This window comes from Diorhabda sublineata, chromosome 3, assembly GCF_026230105.1.
Source record: "Diorhabda sublineata isolate icDioSubl1.1 chromosome 3, icDioSubl1.1, whole genome shotgun sequence".
NCBI lineage: Eukaryota > Metazoa > Arthropoda > Insecta > Coleoptera > Chrysomelidae > Diorhabda > Diorhabda sublineata.
The window spans coordinates 27830670-27851767 of NC_079476.1; the positions used below are offsets into that span (position 1 = coordinate 27830670).

Here is a 21098-nt window from a genome sequence, read left to right on the forward strand (position 1 = left end):
AGCAACTTTCGGTCCATTTTACAGACACTTGCAACCGAGCAAATCATCTGGCAATTTTTTTTTATATTCAAAATTGTCTAATTAAAAAAATACTCGAAAGCCAGATTTGTGAAGATACATTTTTTTAAATAAAAAATTTGCAATATGCAAAAAACAGTGGATATCGTTGCAACCGCCCTACCCCTGCCAGAAGTTGATTTTTCTACTTTAACTATATATAACATATAGAAAAAGTTTCAGCCTTGTGAAAGTACCTTAGTCGAAGTGGCGACCAGCTCTTAGACTAAAATAAGATGTACCGGTATTATTATAATATTCTTAATGAAACATTGAATAACAGGCGAACCTGGATAAAGACTTTAAAGAAGTACAGTTGAGAATTATTGGTTTCTCGAGTAATTTTGGTTCCTTCCAAAAATCTAAAGCTTGTATCATTGATATTCTTTTAATGTTCATTTTAAGATTCAGATATTTGAATTATGTATAATGAAATGAGTACAGGAAAAAAATTTGGAAGAATGAAATAAAAAAATTATTCAAAATTTAAAAACATTTATTATTGGAAATGTATATATAAAAATAATTTAAAATGTATATAGCCAAGTAGTTTTTCAAATATATCACAAATCTATTTAATAATCTTAAAAATAGAACATAATCAGTTTAATGAAATCGTAGAATGAAGACTCTCAGGTTCCCATGAGTTTTTATGTGAAGTTTTGTTGTTTGTAAATCCCAGAATTTTGGATATTTTTCACTATTGTTGTCTATCCCTTCGATCCATTGTAAATTCGATGCTTTTTCAGTTTTAAATAAATTGTTATTTAGTTGCCAAATGTGAATTTTAACCAATCAATGGAGCAAGATTTATATTTGTGATTTCTTAATATTTTTTAAATATACAATATTCCATCATTTTTATTATTAAATTGAGAAAATTTAGATTTAATCTTGAAAAAATATATAAGTATGATTTTAAAAAAACAGCTATAGTAGAAATGGTGGTTGTCTTCCTTCTATGATAAATACGTCAGCAACAATATTTATAGGAATAAAAATTTCTGTCAACTAAGTAGAAATAATCGTTATGACGAATCTTCTAAACATTGGGCTTTTTACGAATTGCTAATTAAAAAAGAAATTTAATTGTATTTAATTGTATTTTATTTATAGGGTTAACATCGACATTTAGCAAAACTCGTTTGATAGTAATATCGATATACTGGGCGAATAAGTTAAAAAATCCAAGATTATTATTAGCTGATATAAACTGAAAAGACCTCAAAACAATACAAATCATAATCAAACTGGTTAAAAGCTCAAAATATGAATATCTTTTTATTAGATTTGTTCACCAAATCCTTTTTAATGTTGTGAATTTAAGATGTCTCCAATCTAAAAGGATACTGTATTTTTGAAGGTAAAAAAATAATATATGACAGTAATTCGTCCAATATTATGAAATTGAATAGAAATATTTTATAATTCCCAATAAAAAGTGTTCACCTTTATATAATCTTTTCTACACCACCCATATATTATTCAAATTTGTAAGAGTGAGTTTAAGTAAAAAAATTTCTCTTCCCTTTTCGTTCACTATATAAAAATACTTTGATGTTGTCAAAAACAAATAACAACTATAGTGAAGTACAGACTTAACAGAATTTAATCATTTGACCGTTATAAACATCATGTCATGTCATGATTAAGAAAAAAAATTCATATTACTCTCAATTTTTCCATCGCGATTTTTACTTTTTTTATTTTTATTCGCAGATCCGCAATAGGGTTGCAAGATGTCAATCGAATATAATAATTGTAGTTCGGTAAATTCTTATTTAGAATTTTAAATTCCTATAATTTCGTATATTTCACACTTGACGGTCAGCAACTGATCAACTATCAATCGATCAGATATTCTTGCCAGGTGTCTACCATTCTCACCTCTTACCCAGCAAACAATACAGAGTAGGGATGAGAACGGGGCCGGTCTCCTGTCTTAATCACTATACAGTACACATATTTCGGAACCACAGTAAACGCGAAATGGGATAGAGAGAGCTAGGAGGTAACTATTTCTATCTAAATCACTAATAATGAAATATTTAATACAAGAATTTCCCAACTTTGAATTATGTTCAAAATTTTATCACAATTAAATTTGAAATTAACAAGCTTGAGTCACTGAAAGATATTAAAATGAAACAGTAACCAGCATTTTGGAGGTTTGAGTAACTATTTGAAGTGTGGAATTCACCATAGATAATTATTAACCCATCGAAAATTATTTTATGTCTTTAAACTCATCTCTAATTTCAATTTTTCGAAATATTTCATATCTTCTGAACTAATTGATGGTTTAACGTTAACCATAGCGTTCTTAAAATCATCAAAATTCACAATAACATCTTCAGAATTTGTAAAATCTGCAGATATTTCACCTGAAATGGAGTAGTTATATAAATAAATTGAAATATCTGAAAAGCTCTTCCATTCTATCTTGGCATTAATCCATAACACATTTGAGATACATACCAATTTCTATTCTCTTAATGAGTCTTCTTGTGGCAAAAAGCCATGCTTGTGAACAAATACCATAAAAATCAGCACCTGTTATATTTTTTGGACAAATTTTGACCACTGCTGAGAGATCTACATCACAACTCAATTTGAATCTGAAACAATTTTTATTTCTATTATAAATTCGAAAAAATTTCGAAATCACACTTGGATGTCGATTAAAGTGTGGTTGAATTTAGTTTGTATTGGTTGTACCTATTCTATATAAATTAAAGTTAATTATATGTAAGCAGTTTTATATTTGGGAAGGGCATTAAGGAACATACCTGAACGTTTCGCCCAGCTGAATTGACTACTACAATCTCAGAAATTTTGTGTATAAGATTAAAAGTGTGGACAACTGAATCAATATATCATAAGTTTGTAATAACTTGATGATTGAATATTTATAATATTTTTCAATATTTATATATTTTAATAACTCTTCTTTTTCTTCTAATATATGCACACCTATTAATAATAGATACCTGATTTGTGGAAAACTCCTTTTATTTGTGAGAATATCATTGCTTTGGAATCTTTAAAACTCCAATCAGCCCGGCAAAGTTAATATTCAGCCATAGATTAAAGCCTCCTCACATGTATTTTTATGTAACAATTTTTGAAACTGCGATAGGACTCGTAATTGTGGATTTGAGTAGAAATTTATAAACTTTGATTATGTTAATCCTTGATTTATCAAATGAATAGTTGAAACCCCAGGAAATTACAATATATTTTTTTTTCAAAGTTTTCGTTTTTGTTATGTTTTAGAGAGCGAAGCTTGGATGGATACATCAAGTGTTTATTGGAAAATTTTCTATTTAAACTGGCTGGAAAGAAAATTAACTCTAATCTCACTCTGTTTATTTTATTACCATTTTTCATCTATTTGAAAATAATTGTTACTCTGAAAGTAAAATTATATTTGAATTTGTTGCTGATAGTTAAGCAATGAATAATGAATGACAATATTGAATTTGTGAATAACAATAATATCAATTGGAAATAATAGTTGTTAATTGATGATTGAAAAATTAATGCTATCATTTTATAATTGGCACAAACTTTTTTCAAATTGTGGAATCATATGATGCACCATATATTTACGTACTTTCTAGTAAGCGCTTTTAATACAGATATTTTTGAAGCTTCATCTATACAAGGTCCAATATATAATAATTTATCAAAACGTCCAGGTCTCAATAATGCTGGATCTATTAGATCAGGTCTGTTAGTAGCTCCTAAAATAAATAAAAAATTACAAAATATAAGTGAAAAATGGGTGATCAAGAATATATGTCATATATGTGTAAATAATTATTATCTTCAATTTTTAAATCAATCAATAAATATTTTGAAATTTTTTATTCTGTTATATGATTAGGAGAGATGACAGGAGTTTCATTTAAAAAATATCCTTTTTTTAAATATCTAAATGATTATCTGTTTGCTAACTATCCTGAAAGTGCAATATGCAATTTTTGTTCAGATATAAAATTCTTCTCTTTCTGATTGTATTATATTATATTTAACACTAACTGGACTTTTATTGGAAATCTTTCACATTATATGTCTAAAATTATAATGCAATCCGTTATGTATGAGTCATAATAAAGTTTTCACTCACCGATAATAAAAATTGTCGCTGAATCATTCAATCCATCCATTTCAGCTAGAAGTTGTGACACCACGCGGTCCATAACTCCGCCTGAATCACCAGATTTTCCCCTATTGGGTGCTAAGGAATCTAATTCATCGAAGAATATTATACAAGGTGATGCCTCTCGGGCTCTTTTGAAAACTGCAATTATATTCAATAATAAATAATTAATATTATACAGAGTATTCCGGGATTTGATGCAAAATGTTCGGCAGTGAGTAGATAGTGAAAATAATGCTGTGGCATAAAAAAAATATTCATACGACCCCTCGTTTCGTTTCTGAGTTATGGGCGTTTGAAGTTTGCAAAATCAGAACTTATATTTGACTATATTTTCTAAATAACGCAGTCGAATATTATGATATTTTAATGGATAATTAGTATGTCCATGTAGTGTGTTTGACGGAATAAATAATTCTACACTATTACTAGCTTTTTAGATCGTTGTACATGCCAAGGAAAACGTTTGCCACAAAGAGACATTCTGAAGAAAATGATCATAAATTGTAATTATTTATTTAAAATATTTACAGGAAGTATAGAAACACAATTAAACTGCATATTGTCGAACATTAGGAAAAAATTGAAATGTAGAAAAATTTAGTTGGTTAGCCTACAAGTTATCAAATAAAAACAAATAAAAATATAATAAAAGTATAATTAATAATAAATATAAATGAATAAACATTAAATTACTCTTTCTTTTCAAATGAAAGTTTTTTTTATATATTGTAATTCTCTCAATTTTTTTCAATGTGAAATAAGCAATTTTTTCTGTGTGTAATAACCGACAATTCTGTCAAGGCACTTTATAAAAAAAAGTTTTCTCTTTCGTATTAGTATTAATTCTATAACTATAAGTAAAAAGAAGTTACATAACCTCACTGACTACTTTCTAGGAAGCACATTGTGAAATAAAGTCTGCAGAAACTGACGATTCTGTTGGCAGGAGTATAAAACTCCAGCTCATCTAGTTCTACTTTGCTTCACATTGTAAACACAATGTACTACAATGCTTTAGATAAGCAGCTTGTAGGAGTGGGAGAGTAGCTCTGCTACTATAATGTAAGCTGAAGATTAATAAAACAGCTTTAATATAAGAGCACAACAAACATTACGGTTGCATTATAATGTAAGCTCTCATTACATCTTTCTATTTGAATACAATATAATGAGCCTTTATTTTCAGAATTAAAAGACTTGTCGGGATAAAATAATGAAATTATACAAATATAAGTATAATACTAATAAATTATCGACATTAACAGTGTTAGTTTTGATTCAATGTGAAAACCCTGTAATATATTAATAAATAGAAAATTTATATCTGTGAAAGAAAAGTATTTATTGAGAATGTCTCACCTTCTCTAATATTTTTTTCTGACTGACCTACATACATATTTAACAGTTCTGGACCCTTCACTGAAAGAAAACATATATTACATTCTGTTGCAACGGCTTTTGCAATCAATGTTTTTCCCGTGCCTGGAGGTCCAAAAAAAAGAATTCCTAAAAAATAAGTTTTACGAATTTTAAAATAACAATTTAGATGTGTGAAGCATGTAGACAGGTATTGAATAAATTTTATTGCAAGATTTAAGAATCACAACTACTAACGCGCATGAGACACTGTAATTGTGGGTGTTGGTGTAATGGTAGTGTAAGCTGTGTGTTCAATATTTTTAATATAGTAGTTCGGAAAATTTCAGTTTTTGTTTCTTTTCGACCAAATTAGGCGCAGAATTGTTTGATCACAAAGTATTTTTCATTGTTTGGACTCCTTAGATCAGGCTAAAAGCCCTTCAAAATGATAAAAAGTGGAAAAAAATAATAGTAGGATGAAACACATTTGGAAAGGAGAACATAATAAAAATGTAAAGAAAAATAATTTACGGGCGATTTGTGATCAGAAAGTGGAAACTTTTGTATTCACAATTTTTCCACATAACCTCAAAATTTATGTGAAAAATTGAAAGAACCAAATGTTTGGTTTATTTTTATCTTTTACAAAAAACATATTTTTACGAAATTTGGTGAGAGCTTACCTTTTTATGTCCCAAACATACTTTAATGATTTGATATGAAATATTTATTTTCCCCCTTTTTTTGACTTCATATTGAAGCAGCACCCTAATTTTCAATATAAAATTCTTCCGACTAAATATCAGATTTTTAAAAATAGTCGATGAGTTTTTTGTTCGTTGAAAACTCTACTTTCTGGTGGTGCAAAAAATATTGTGTGAAATTTTCATAAAAAACTATTTGTACAAATGATTAAAACAAAGTCGGATGCGTTTTTCTTGTTTTTTGCCTTTTCTAAAAAAATTTACCCAGATGATGTTGATATATTTTACACCATCAGAAACTCACCAACTTTTTAGGGTGCGTCTCAAAATTAAGTCCAAATAACGTTAAAAAAATAAATATTTCATATCAAATAAATTATAGTGTTATTGGGACACGAGAAAGCAAGTTTCCACCAAAATTCGAAAAAAAAAAAATGTTTTTGTAAATAAAAATCAAAAACTTGTGTTTTTTGAATTATTCATAGTGAGTTGGTTCAATTTTCCATCATCTCAAGATACTCTCAGCAATCTATGTTGGCAAAATATTCTTATTTAATCTATTTTTTAGATGTTTAGCAGTTTCTACTGAAAGGCGCTTATGGATTTTATCATCATACAACACTAGTCCTTTAGCCATACATATATGAAAAAGTATATTGTGTCAATATTATTAATCTTTATTTCACGCCTGTTATCATGTCTGGTGACCATTTACTGTTATTTAACTTTTTTCATATTTATTTGTTGTGCTTTTTCATTATTGTCTCCTTGACTCTTCATAGTAGTATGGCCGTGGAAATATAAGAAACCTTGCAAAAGCAATGGGAATGAAAACAAACAAAAACGGAAATGATTTAAGAAACATTCTAAGGGAACAAACAAATATATTAGTGCAGTTTATACTTACCCGATCTTTTTAAACCTGTTTTTCTGAATATTTCTGGATGTTTCAGTGGTAAATTTATAATTTTATTTATTTCTTGTTTCACGTCATTCAAACCGCCCACATCAGACCACAACACTTTGGGTACTTTGGGAGCTCCTATACTTTCATTATAATTTCTTTGCATGTAATCTATAATATTTAGAAAATTATAAACAATTTCAATATGGATAACTATCAGATATTTGTTTTACATTCAAATTATTCAGATATTTTCACATTTTACAGCATAATAATAAGTTTAAGTCTTGTTATAAAGTTGAATTATGTTTATACTTGTGTTTGGTTAAGACAGTGCCACGACAGTAAAGCCTGAGCTTAATACACAATAAGCATCATCTACTTCTGGTATTATAGTGCACTATTATATGTTAATTTGGTAGATATGAAGCTACCAAATTAATGAACAGTTTTTCACAATTTTCTACTTACCAATTGCTTCAATGAAACTTTCCATGTTGATTATTTTACAATTATTTGAGCATCGAGAGGTTTTTTCTGCATGATAAACCAATGCTTTAAGATCTTCGAAGACAAATCCATGAGTTTTATTGGCTAAGTCATGAAAATCAAGGTCAGTTATTTCATCTTTTTCTTCACAAATCCACTTTAAATTTAGTTCTCTTTGTATATCTGTTGATGTCTTTATTTCAAAAGTTTGTAAAAATAGGTGTTTTAAATTTACAGAAATATCTTTTTGATTACTGCAGCAAAACAGTACAATCGGATAAGAGTTATTTTCAAATAAAAATTTCAATTCATCTGAAAAATGACCAATAAGACGTTCATCATATTGACCATCATTGTTCTTGCCAAAATTCTGAAATATGAGAAAACTTCAAGAATGATTAAAGTCTAAGTCTGAATCTAAAATTAGCAAATAATTCCTCCCCTCCAATTTTTTTAGTTCCATCAGATGAAGTTATTAGATCGCAAAATTATTTTAGTTTGATGTGATGGTTTCAGGAATATGATCATAAATTGTACACAAACCACCCTGAATTAATTTTTTTCTCAACATTTAAAATGAAATCATAAAATGCTAACACAAAAAAATGGAAGTTGTGTTGAGGAAACAACATTTATGATATAAGGATATCCCTAGGTCTCCAACACCTCATGCGTGGCTAGTGTGAGACAATCTAGGTTTGTAAGGTTGAGCTATTTTACCTGAATAAGGCTAAAATTTTAGTTTTAGTTTTCTAATATTAAAAATTTTAATTTTAGTTTTCTGATATTAAAGATGTTGAGGTTATAATTATATATTTTTGGACTGATATGCTGTGAACAGTTCTTAAGATATTAGAAAATCCTTAAATGGGTTTCTTTGTAATTAGAAATAATAATATTTTGCCAATTTTACTCGATGAGAATTTTATGAGATTATCCGAAAAAGAAATCAGATCCAGATTTTTACATTGTAAAAACACACGCACGAGTTTTAGTTGTCCCCTTTCATACACATATTTTTACATTTATTTCTTATTGATACTAAATATTTTTGGATATTGTGTTGAGAATGTTTATTGTGGTCAAATTAGTGTTCCATAAAAGAAGCTAATTGAAATAATTTCACTCACCTCAAAATTATGCATAGAGATTATGCATGGTGCTGCTGCCTTTGCATTGAAGAAACAATTATGTAACTTTGTCTCGTTTTGAGCAAAAATGTTCGCCATTAACTCGTAATTTTCAATCCTGTAATGATGCATGCCAAAATGTGGCGCAAGGGAGGATAAAATAATGTCTTCTCCACATCCTCTATCTCCAACCAGTAGAAACGTTGGCTGTAATGATAACTTTGCTGAAAATGAGAATAGCTTTGAGCCAACAAAACTAATGAAAAGTTGAGTAAGAGTAATGAAAATTAAAGTATCAAATTTCATGTTGTATGTGGGTGGTGGGTGGAGCTGGACTTAATAACAAAATATAATTTAATTGATCACTTGGTATCAGATCCCTTCAATCTACTAATCATAAGCCTAGCACATCTACTAATCATAAGCTTAGCACATATTAGCCAGAAAGTAGACATTTCATAATTGGAAGCTCAATATTTTTAAATAATAAATAAATTTTTTTTGGTATTTGAATGTATATATAATTTAAAAATACCATAAGCTGGTATTCTTCAAATCATAACACATAAAAATTTTAAAAGCCGAATTTTTCAATTTTTTGAGTATTTGGAAAAATATATTCAAATTAACAAATCACAGTTATATAAAATAAAATATTTTTTTTGTTATTTAAAAAATTCATCTAATAATTCTAAGAGATGATATTTTTTAAAGCACGGAATAAAAATTTTAACAGCTGAATTTTACAATTTTTAGGAAAAATATATTCAGATTAACAAAACTCAGTTACTTTAAATTCAATATTATATTAATTTTTGAAAACTTCTCCAGTTACTGTAAAGATACGGCAAGTCAATGAAAAAATTTTAAATAAAAAATTAAGACTACTATACTTACATTTTCTTAAAAATGGTTTTATGGCCAGTTCAATTTCATCAAAATATTCTTGTAAACCATAAGGGCAAATGGGTAATGTTTTGAAACCTTTATTAGTACTTTTTATCAACTTTGTTGTTCTCTTTGGTACAAAACTTTGTATGTTAACACTTTGTTTAATTGCAGTTTCGCCCCAAACACAGTAATAACAGCCATCAACATAATTATTATTATAACTAACATTGTTACATTTCAAGAAAATACTATGTACACTGTTTACACTACTATTTAATAAAGATAAAGGTTCTGCAAAGTATTTAATATCAATTTCAATTATATCATATTTTCTTATTAGTTTTGGTTTCCTGAAATATCTCTCTAATAAAGAATCCAATAAAGAGTTACTGATTTCATGTTGCGAACATACTAAAGATATGCTAATTTCATCAGCAACTTTAATACAGTTAATATTGTTTAATAGTCTTACAGAGCCTATGAAATTTTGATTCAATAAATTATTGTAAAAAGTATCGGATATGAAAAGTTTGTTTTTATCACAATTTTCATTTGGTACTGGGTATATATTCCTACTTGATTTAGTTTTATCGCAATATAATTTTAAAATTTTATCACTTTTGTAAATATTATCACTGTTTACTATAACAGTATTATTTATGTCTCTTAAGGGACTTTTAACATTTACAATTTTTATAATATCTTCAACTGCGATAGGTGTCAAAGTGTATTTCACATTTCTTTTGATAGTTCGTAAATACAATACATACATATAAAATATGAACCAATATGGGTGGTATTTTTGGTACTTGAATTTTATTATGGTTAAAAGTAACTTTGCCTGTTCAATTTTTTCTTGGGACATGGTGAATGATTTATTTTTCTTATTCCTAAAAGTAATAATGGAAAATGATATTTTATAACAATATAATTGATTTTATGTGTACAATTTTTCTTTAAATATTCAACATTTATTGTCTCCGCACATATTGAAAGCAACAGTCTAAAATTTTTCTAAATATATTGAGTGTTAAGAATGACATATTTTTCAAAATATATAAAAAATAAATTTCAATGTAAAAGAAAAATGAGAAAATTAACGAATTCTAATATAAGATGTTTACTGTTGCAGCTAACTCCTAATTTAAGTCTTTAAAGTATTGTAATTGACAAAAAGGTTTCACATTTTATTATTAACCACCGTAAAATTTGATTCTAAAAGATTTAATTTACGAAACGGGGTGAATATTCACTTACTCTAGTTACACTTCCTGAGAGGAACGGATTTTAAATGTTATGTAAAAAATGCTACCGAAAAAAAAAACATTGTAGAAAATAAGGTTAAGATTATTATTTTCATACACACACTCTATTACGCACAGGCGCAAAAGCCAGCATACGCTAAATAGCACACATTCCAGGTCAATCATAAAGTCGCACCAAATGTATGCGGAGCCCGCCAAATTTAAGCAGATAGACAAAATAAAGTAACTGTTTAAAATTGACCGTCAGGTTTAAATTTTTTTGGTTTCAGATATGTTTACACAGAGCGGCAAAAAATTACATTTTTCACTTAATGTATCATACTTATTTAAACTTTGCCACATTTTTATTGATTCCTGTATGATTTCTGTATCAAAAGGCCCACATTTTATTCTTTTATTCATTATAAAAATAACAACTAAAAAAATTTATATTATTATTATTACAATTTTTCATATATATTTAAATACATACTTTTGTAAATATCTCAAAAATATGAGTTTACCTTGCTTCTCTAATCACCTAAATAATTGTTCTTCAGTTCCATGGGTTTATTGATATTTGCCTCCTTTGATATGCTTTCCATCATGCTCCCACTTTGGCTTTTGCCCATCAAACATTGTTTGTCCAACACCTACTTCATATTTCAAGGACATTTCTACCAGCAACTCAAAGGTGCCCCCATTTAATTCCCTCTCTCCCGTCATTGCCAACATTTTCATTTTGAAAATAAGGCCTCATACCAATCGTTTCCTTAACCCTCAATCCCATCATCATCCGGCCCAACTCAACTCTGTCATTGATATACTCGTATCACCATCCATCTCGTTGAGTGACAAATCCAGTCGACCTTCTGAAATAAGTTTGTTGAAGGCAAACATTGATTCAAAATGATTATAACAAATCCGAAATTTCAAGGAGCATCCACCACAGATCAACTGAGGGTGTACCTTCCTTAGATCAAAGGTGAACAGACAAAATTTGCAGAATCCTCAAACCTCTCGGTATTCGCACAATCTTCAAACCCAATCAGAAACTCTCCCATCTTATCAGATTCGTCAAAGACAAAATGCCCAATGAACACCATGGAGTGCATGAAATCCCCTGCTCAGATTGCTCCCGTTCCTATATTGGCCAGACAAATCGGCGTATTTCCGTCAGAGCCAGGGAGCACTTATCTATCACTAATTCCGATCTTCCTCCACTCTTGTCCAACATCGTGTCCATACCAGACACACACTCGATTTCAATAGAACCAAAACTATCGCCCCATTTCGCTCCTTCAAGTTCAGGATTATTCGAGAAGCTATCGAAATAGAGAAACGTCCAAACTATCTGAACACAAGGATAGCTAGAGATTGCAGGCAACTTGGAAACACCTTTATCCAGTTCATTCCAATGCCACTCCGGCCAACAACAACATTTCCTCTAAAACACCAGAGAAGCCGATCTCCGTGCATTTATTATCCCTCCCGCCAATAATATACTTCCTAGGCGCGCCAAAACCACAAAACCCGCCAACAGGTCCCTTATAATTATAAGATCCAGGCGACAAGAACCCCAGTTAGCTCAAGACCAGCAATGAGTGTGTTACTGTCAGTAGTGTTCTTGATACTTTCTATTTCCTTGGTGAAATTCCAGGGAGTAGGCAGATTGAGGCTTTGGAAACAACCGAGATAAAAAAAGGGGTGATTTGTTGCGTGGATTAGAGATATTGCGACCACGGAATCACTTCTTACCAATTAACGAATAACCATCCTATGTAAATATGTATATATATTTATATATGTTCTTGATGTTAAGTGTTGCAATATTGATAAAAAATTGACGTTTTTTTCTTTTTCTCAATCTTGTAAGAAATATTAAAAAAAACTAATTTGAACAGAAGAAATCAAGAACATTTAGAAGCATTCATATAAACCTTTACAATTACTTCGATTATATCTATATTTCAATAGATATTTTCATTTCCATTGGCTAATTTCTTTTTCAGTTGACATGCATAATCTACTTCTCTATTTCCTTGCGATCTCCATGTTTTGAATTTTTTGAGGTCCCTAAAATTAAAAACAAATTGTTTGCTTATTATATTATGCGGATATGTTAAATACTAATTGAGCAAATCATTGTTGAGAAAAGATTTTAACATTTAACACGTTTTCTTCTTCCTAAAAATAAACTTATGCAAATAAATCTTAAATTGGCTTTGTCTACATTTGTGGAGTTACGTAACCAAGTAATAATTGTGTCAATGTGCATTTTCTCTTGCAAATTTTTAAGCTATTCAATTTTAAAAATTGTTCAAGGAAATAAACAACTATTATTACGTGGTTACCGAATCTCAATTATTTCTTTAAAATATTTAAACGCTCCCGTCACTTCCACAGTAATGTAACCACTACACAAACTATCAAAATAAAATCGTTTAAAATACAATTGTAAGAATTTGGAAACAAAGTCAGTTCAGAAATTAAATTCTTTCAAGTTGCCGTCGTTGGCGTTTAAAGGGTTCGGGTAAATTTGACATAAAATTTGGTGTTAGCTAGGTAAAAGCTCTTTCTGATTGGTCTGTAATGTGTGCTATTTAGCGTATGTTGCAGATGCTTTAAAATTAAATATTAAAAAGCATTTATTTTGAAAATTCCAAGTATTTATAAAATTCTGCTAGGGTTACAAAGTATCCATGTCTGGACAGCTATTTTATATGTAAATTATTGTAATGAGATTATCTATGGTTATAAGTAAGTAAAACTTCAGAGTAGTTGTAATGTGTTGGGCATAATGCAGTGAACCTATTATTTCACGGTTTTGTAATTATACAATAATTATGGTTCCAAAGTTATATTTCATTATATAAGTATACAATGTTATTACTACTTTTTAATAATTTACTTGATATATCTATATAACTCAAAGCAAATGAACAAAAACTACCATAATTACATTCGAACATATAAAAAGATAAAGGCAAACCAAAGAATATAAAAATGTTTCCAGACCAACACAGGGAGATCCATTATTCACCACTCTGTTCAATATAGTATTAGAATGGATAGTATGTAAAGCCGGTTTGAAGAGAACGGGGCATATATATGTTATATTTCTATAAGTACAAGCTGTTCCGACTAAGGAAGAGATCATGGCAACGATTTTTCTATCCTCCGAGATTCCAGCTCAGTTCTGCGCATTCTCAAGCATGCGCAGTCTCAATAAAGTGTCTCGAATGAGAGAGAAAATTGAATATTGTCGGCAACGTAACGTAGGGACGTTTTTTTCCCATACTAACTGATCATAAAGGAGTATTACATATATGGAACAGGGACACTAAAAACCAGGACATCGCAACTACTAGCATACGCAGACGTTTGTAGTAGTCCTCTCAACATCGGAAAACGAGATTCATGAAATCTGCAGAGCCTTCATACAGATAGTGAATCTACCAAATCAACTAAAGTGCCGTTTCGAGAATGCTTAATCGATTTAAGAAAACTGGAACTGTGGAACTGTTGTATAAATACGGAGAACTAAAAGACCCAAATAACCATAAGTGATAATCGTATGAGACTCGTAGAAACCCTCGTACCTAATACCTGCAGAATCTTGAGAAGAAAACTCAAATTCTAGAGGTGTTTCTTTATCGAACTCAACAATAAGGAGAAGAATCTGTATTGCAATACCAACATTCACCTAATGGATTGAGAAACGCGATCTTGGATATAATGGATATAATTATGGTCTGAGCAGAAATTTGTTTTAATGGCCATATTAAGTTGATTGTATTGGATGGAAATGAGGACAGTTTCATGTGAATCTAGTGGTGGCCAACATACCGTCGGCCACGTCGAACTGATTTTAGAAGAAATCGACACTAAGAGTTTTTCATCTTCCATCCAGATTCGCCTGACCTGAATCACATAGAACTTAGGATCAGTTACAAAAAGCCATGATTACCACAATCCACGACCAGGAACCATACAGAAGCTTATGTATCTTCCACAACTTTGGGTAAAAATTGTACAACATTTATTTAACAGCTCGGTTTAAAGCATGCCTAGAAGATGTGCTGCTCTAACATGTATGAATGAGAGTCATACAAAATATCAGCTTTGATAATGGGTAATGACAAAAGAAGGAACATTTGAAGAATTTGAAATCAATGCTAGGGTAAGGCAAGGTACTGAACTCAGCGATATTGTTTAATATTGCATTTAATATGAGAATATGATATCCATAGAAGTATCAATATAAATCAAAACTAATAAAATATACTAATGATTTAATTCTAATAGCAAGGTATCGAAAAAATTTTGAAGACACAGTCGAAAAAATTTTAAGAGAGGATTAAAAATAAATCTGAAAAAGACAGAATATATGGAAACTGAGGAAAGAAATTCAGAAACCAGACACAGTAAAAAAAATAATCTCAGCTTCTAAGTAGACGACACCTTTAAGTAATTAGGTACAATGATAAGCAACAACGTAAAACAAGACAAGGAATTCAAGCAGGATATAGGGCATGTATTAATTATCAAATCATAATGCAGAATAAGTTAATAAGCCGAGTAACCAAATTGAGAGTTTACAAGACTGTAATAAAACTAGTAGTCACATATGCTGCAGAAATTATGAGAAAACAAACATGAATGTAGAACTGGTAAGGATATATGAGAGGAGGTTAATTAAGAGAATGCATGGACCAGTGAAAGTTGGGAATAATGAGTATAGAGTAATGGAGCACTATGAAATTAAGAATATATTAGAAAATGAGGATATAGTAAACACAATTTTAGCAAAAAGATTACGATGGTACGGACACATTAAAATCATGGAAAAACTACAGGAAATAAGGAAAATTACAGAATGGAGAGCGAACGAGGAAAGATCACCAAGAAGACCAAAAAATAGATGGGAGTATCAGATTGTACAAGATAGAAGTTTAGGAATACGTGAATAACAAACAGATGCACGACAGGACGAAATGAAGAACAATAGATTATGCAGCAAAAACCTGATTACGAAGAAAATTGAATTGTAACAATAGACAAAGGACTTTAAAATGATCAAAAATATGTAAATGTTAAAAAGGAATATATAAAGAAAAAAAAATGAAAAAAAGTTTTAAAAAGGTGATCTTCTCGTTCTTATCAAAGGTATTACATATGTTGTTGATTAATCAGTTATATAAATTTGTTTAAAGATATCGAATAAATGAGAAAAATTGAAATGTTTCAAAGAACCATTACCAGTGTAAGAAACTGTATAAATAAAATAATTATTGGTAAAGTAGGATGTCATAAGCAAATATCTAAATTAAGTTACTGAAATGAACATTAAATCTAATTTATATATTATATAATAAAGTAATACAGTTATAATAAATGCAAAATTATTTATTTGATTTTATGTACTACAGTTCAGAATAAAATTTGGCTTTTTACATTATACATTCTGTTATCATGTTTTGTTTTAAAATAATTGAACGGTAAATTACGATTAAAATTCCATGATGGCATAAGTAATGATACTTATTTTTATCTAATGATTTAATATATATAAATTGCCTTTCTCATTGGAGGCGAAACGAGTTCTTTAAATGTTTGCGTTGAAATGGGATGTAATTTTAATAATGACATGCTTGACTTTCATACCATTACAATATATCATTGATGAATGTTTCATGTTTTCAAAATTGTACATTTCTTACATATCAATAATGTATTAGTATATCCAGAATTTTTTTTAAACTATAGCTCGCCTGGTACCACTTTTTTGAATATCGGGAACATGACACTGGCCTAAAATTAGATGCGAAAGCGCAAGCCCTAATAGAATGTTTTGAACTGAACAAGGCAGGAAACAGGGAGAAACACCCTTTGTATGCTATCAACAAGGGTGCGTAATATTCTTCTGGTCACACGCCGGGAAAGCGACGGATTTTCTACGACTGTAAAATTACGGATTGTTTTAGATTTTCGACTGTTAAAAACAAAACTTCAGTAAAACTCTCGAGTGTTAAGTGTGTTTAGAAAGCGTGTGTTAGTGATAATATTGTAACAAGTAGTTGAAAAAAAATTGTTGAATCAGATTTACAGGGTGACTCACAGAAGAAAATCACTGTAACGTAAAGATTATTAAGTTTTTATACAAAGGCATTTCTAAAATTTTCGTTATTCTGAGGTTCTGGTATTATTCGGGTTATTAACGTTGTTTGCTTTTGCGAATAAATATGAGAAATTCAAGTCAGATAATCCCTCATGATTCAAAATTTGATATATTAGTGTTTTCATAAAGTAACGTAAGTTGCTGATGTTTTGCTTTCTTTCTTTTTCCATTGGGAAAAATGTTGATTAAGAGTTTTTTCAAAGAATTCAAGCCGTTAGCATAAAAAAGATTAGTATACAAATGAAATTATTGAGACTACATTTAATGTTCACCAAATTAAAATTGGTTTCGTCAAAAAGTAGGAGGTTTTTCTGTTGCTATTTGCGTTAGAATGTCATAAATTATTTCTTATTATCATTAAAGGAACCTATTTATTATAATTATATGTAACTAAAACTGTAGTTTGAAAAATTGGAAAGCTTTTTGGAGCAGGGCTCAATTATCCTACTAATTAAAGATGATAAATCTTTGGATGTTACGCAAAAGTCTATAGGAAATTCTTGTACATCAATTTGGAAAACGGGATGATAATGTAGGATCCATCTGCAACATTATTGTTTCGTGGCTAGAAAGTAATGCTAGTACAAGAATTATGTGAAGCTGATCACGACTGCAAAATGGAATTTCGTCAAACCATATCTAAAAGGTAGACGCATACCTCATTTCACAAGTTCCAGCCTTCATGTTAGATATGTGCAGTTAATCATAACGGTTGTAGAAATTGCACTGATACAAATTCTAGACAGATGCAGATATATAGAAAGGTCTTTGAAAGTTAATATTTGAGCCGGTATTGTTTCTTATTAGACTATTATTTGTAAAAAGAAATTTGAAGAGACGAATATATTTAGATTATAGTTCCTGTAATAAGTAAATCCAGTTTAAAAATAATATAATTAACACGTTAAGCGCTATTTTTATCCTTTTGATTACAAGTATCCTTGATCATAGGAGCCACCTCTATCCAAACGGATACAAAGACTAGGTTGGGTAAATTCATACAGGTGCAACGTGTTCGTTTAAATGTATAGGGTACTATGTTTTCAAATAAAATTTATAATAATTTATATTTATTGGATTAATTTTTTGTGGGTCATTAAAAACATTTTTCACAAGTATTACTTATGTGGTGAGATTGTGAAGATTTAACTCTTGTCTTGTCAAACTTTCATCTAGAAGCTTAGTTATAACCAATGCTTTGAACTTAGTGACGGACATTTTTTCTTTGTTACCGTCTGATGTAAACAATACGCATTTTTAGCATGGTTCCTGGTATCAGCTCTACTGCTAACTTTCGGTACCGTTTGTTCCTTTTACGTAAACTTGTAGAATATAGTTTCAACTGTTCAGAAAGATGTATACATCTTAATTATCATTTAAAATTATTATCGGTTTTACTATACCCTCTCCACGTCTTGTCGTGTTTTGTTGAATTCACCAAAACATCTTTTTTGTATTTCAATTTCTATTTGAGTATATTTTCTAAATTATCCATTTGAACAATATGAATTTTTAATGGATGATTACGTATGTCCATGTAGTGTGTACAACAGAACAAATAATTCGACACTGTTATCTGACGGTTCATGCCCAATGGATAACATTCCGTAACTTTTACAGGGTACAATCTAATGATAGCTTTTTCAATTGATTTTTTAACAAAAAAGTACTCTTTGTTTAACTCGATAAAATTTATGGTTTCAGAGATATGTATATTTTTCGATCGTTGAATCAAGGAAGCCGTTCGCCATAAATAGACATTTTGAAGAAAATTATCATAAAATTTTATTATTTATTGGAAATATTTACAGGAGGTATTAAAACACAATCAAACATTTCTAATTGAACTGTATACTGTCGAGCATCGTATTAGTTACATTAGAAAAAAATGAAATACAGAAATATTTAGTTGGTTATACTAAAACTTATCACTTGCACTTCTAAATATTTCCGGAGTTTACAGAGGATATTTAACTGTTTACTGATGGAGCTGGTTTCACATGAGACGGTTTTATTAAATCCCATAATTTACATTTATGGTTAGATGAAAATCCTCACGGTACAATTCAAACAAAGAATCAATATCGATTTTGTGTTAATGTCTAAGCAGGAATAGTGGGTAATAATTTAGTTGGTGGGTATGTACAACGATTTAACCATAAATTGAAATTAAACAAAGAGTACATTTTTGTTGAAAAATCGATTGAAAAATTCATTTTTGCTATCTTTAGATTGTACAGGTTGTCCTTGTAAAAGTTACGAATTGTTAACCATAGGGCGTGAGACGCCCCTGGCCTTCAGATAGTAGTGTAGAATTATTTATTCTGTCAAACACACTACATGGATATTGAAAATATATAATGTTCGAATGTATAATTTATAAAATGTACTCAGACACGAGAGGTCGTATAAGGAAATATTTTTCATGTCACAGCATTATTTTTTGCATCAAGTCCGGTTACGCCTTGTAGTTATCAAAAGCTAAATAAAAAATACATATTATTTATAATACTTACTAATATAGTAAAACTAGGAAACTTACTGAAAGATACACTAAAATGGGTATTTTTATATTGCAATTTATCTCCTTTTGTGTGTTTTAGTGACTGTTTCATCTGTACTGAAAGGCTCCTCTTCGTCCAAAATGTCATGTCCAACATTATTTGCAAATGTGCTTGTTCCTTTACATCTGACATTATTTTCACTCACGATAAATCTTTTATAACATCAAAGATACGAACACTACGCGAGCCACTTTGCAAACGCCTGTAGATTATTCCCTACCAACAAAATTCCACAAGTACTGGCTTGTTTCTCCACTTCGATACGAGAGGCCAAAAACGTTAATTCTTGATTATGAAAAATAAAATTTAATACATAAATTTTATAAAAACAGTTAAAAAGAACCTTTTTTAACCATTTGTACTAAGTCTCCACATTGGTCCCCAGCCATTATTTTTTTTTAACATGATGGCGCTAACGTGTTAATGGTAATGGGTTTCAGCAGGATGGTGCACTATACTTTGGTGCTGCTGTTCGAAATTATTTAAATAAAGTTTTGTTAAGTGAGAGTTATGTTTTAAACTAAGAGACCACTAGATCGCCCGATTTATCACCATTAGACTATTATTTCGGACGGTATTTAAAAATACGCTATACAAGAGAAAACCAGATAATAGGGATTATCTGAGAAATATTATAACTGCGCGTCAAATAACAAATCATCAATATCCAATAATTCATGATTTTTTTTTGGCTGGTTTGTTATTTAAACAGTAACTATAGATTCAGATTTTAGGTAGGCATTGATTCTATTTCATATAGTTAGAAATTCATTGTTCATTACAGCTTTTTTTACTCTAAGACATTTTCAATAACAGTTTCTTGTTTTCACTTTACCCTAAGTAAATGCGGAGGATGTTATAACTAAAGTGTAGTGATAGTTAGAACAGTACATTTTCGTCGATATTCCTGAGGTAAAATGGGCTGTAATACCAGTAAAGATACTGTCCCAGTAGAAAATGAAACTAAAGAACATCAAGAAGGAGAAAGTGAGAATATTGTTGAAGATAAGAAGGAGATAAAACTCTCAGAAGAGGGTTCCAAGGATGTAGTGGGTAATCATGTTGAAGGTAAGATATTGTTTGAAAAAATATTCACTTCGTTGTCTAATTTAAAGATTTTGTGAACATTCTACAGAATATATAACCTTTGGGTTTGCAGTGGAAGAGGAGAAAATTGAAAGGTTATCCAGGTTGTATTCTGTTTAGGTTATAAATTTTGAACTTATGTGATCTGAGAATGTTGGAATGATTTGCAAACCTATTTGACTTAGCCTAAATATGATTATGTGGCAAAATGGCAAAATGTTAATGACCGTTGAAACTATTAAACCTGATAATCTCTATACACGCTACATACTTAAATTTTATAGAATCTAATGGTTAGTACACCTATGAGAAATAAGATTT

General features: G+C 29.7%; 2 protein-coding genes across 4 annotated transcripts in view; one reads left to right on the forward strand and one right to left on the reverse strand.

Annotated features, from left to right (window-relative positions):
* Positions 1-456: 456 nt before the first annotated feature.
* LOC130441856 (peroxisomal ATPase PEX6) lies at positions 457-11121 on the reverse strand. Of its 2 annotated transcripts, XM_056775672.1 has the most exons (10): positions 10960-11121; positions 9709-10592; positions 8812-9035; positions 7664-8051; positions 7196-7363; positions 5585-5731; positions 4190-4363; positions 3674-3803; positions 2536-2675; positions 457-2441 (listed from the first exon to the last, which is right to left on the reverse strand). In XM_056775672.1, exons 2-10 carry the CDS (start codon positions 10565-10567, stop codon positions 2290-2292), a joined length of 2382 nt encoding a protein of 793 aa, XP_056631650.1. In that variant the 5' UTR covers positions 10568-10592; positions 10960-11121; the 3' UTR covers positions 457-2289. The 2 variants fall into 2 exon arrangements, with proteins under 2 accessions (XP_056631650.1, XP_056631651.1); XM_056775673.1 differs by lacking the exons at positions 457-2441; positions 3674-3803 and having other exon boundaries at positions 2539-2675; positions 10960-11112.
* A 5745-nt stretch (positions 11122-16866) lies between these two features.
* LOC130441857 (uncharacterized) overlaps positions 16867-21098 on the forward strand; it is a 112164-nt gene continuing 107932 nt past the window's right edge. The window contains exons 1-2 of one of the 2 annotated variants that reach the window (XM_056775674.1): positions 16867-17086; positions 20476-20759. In XM_056775674.1, coding sequence (XP_056631652.1) covers positions 20609-20759 — 151 coding nt within the window. In that variant the 5' untranslated portion in view covers positions 16867-17086; positions 20476-20608. The remainder of the gene's footprint in view (positions 17087-20475; positions 20760-21098) is intronic. The other variant, XM_056775675.1, reaches the window with a different exon arrangement.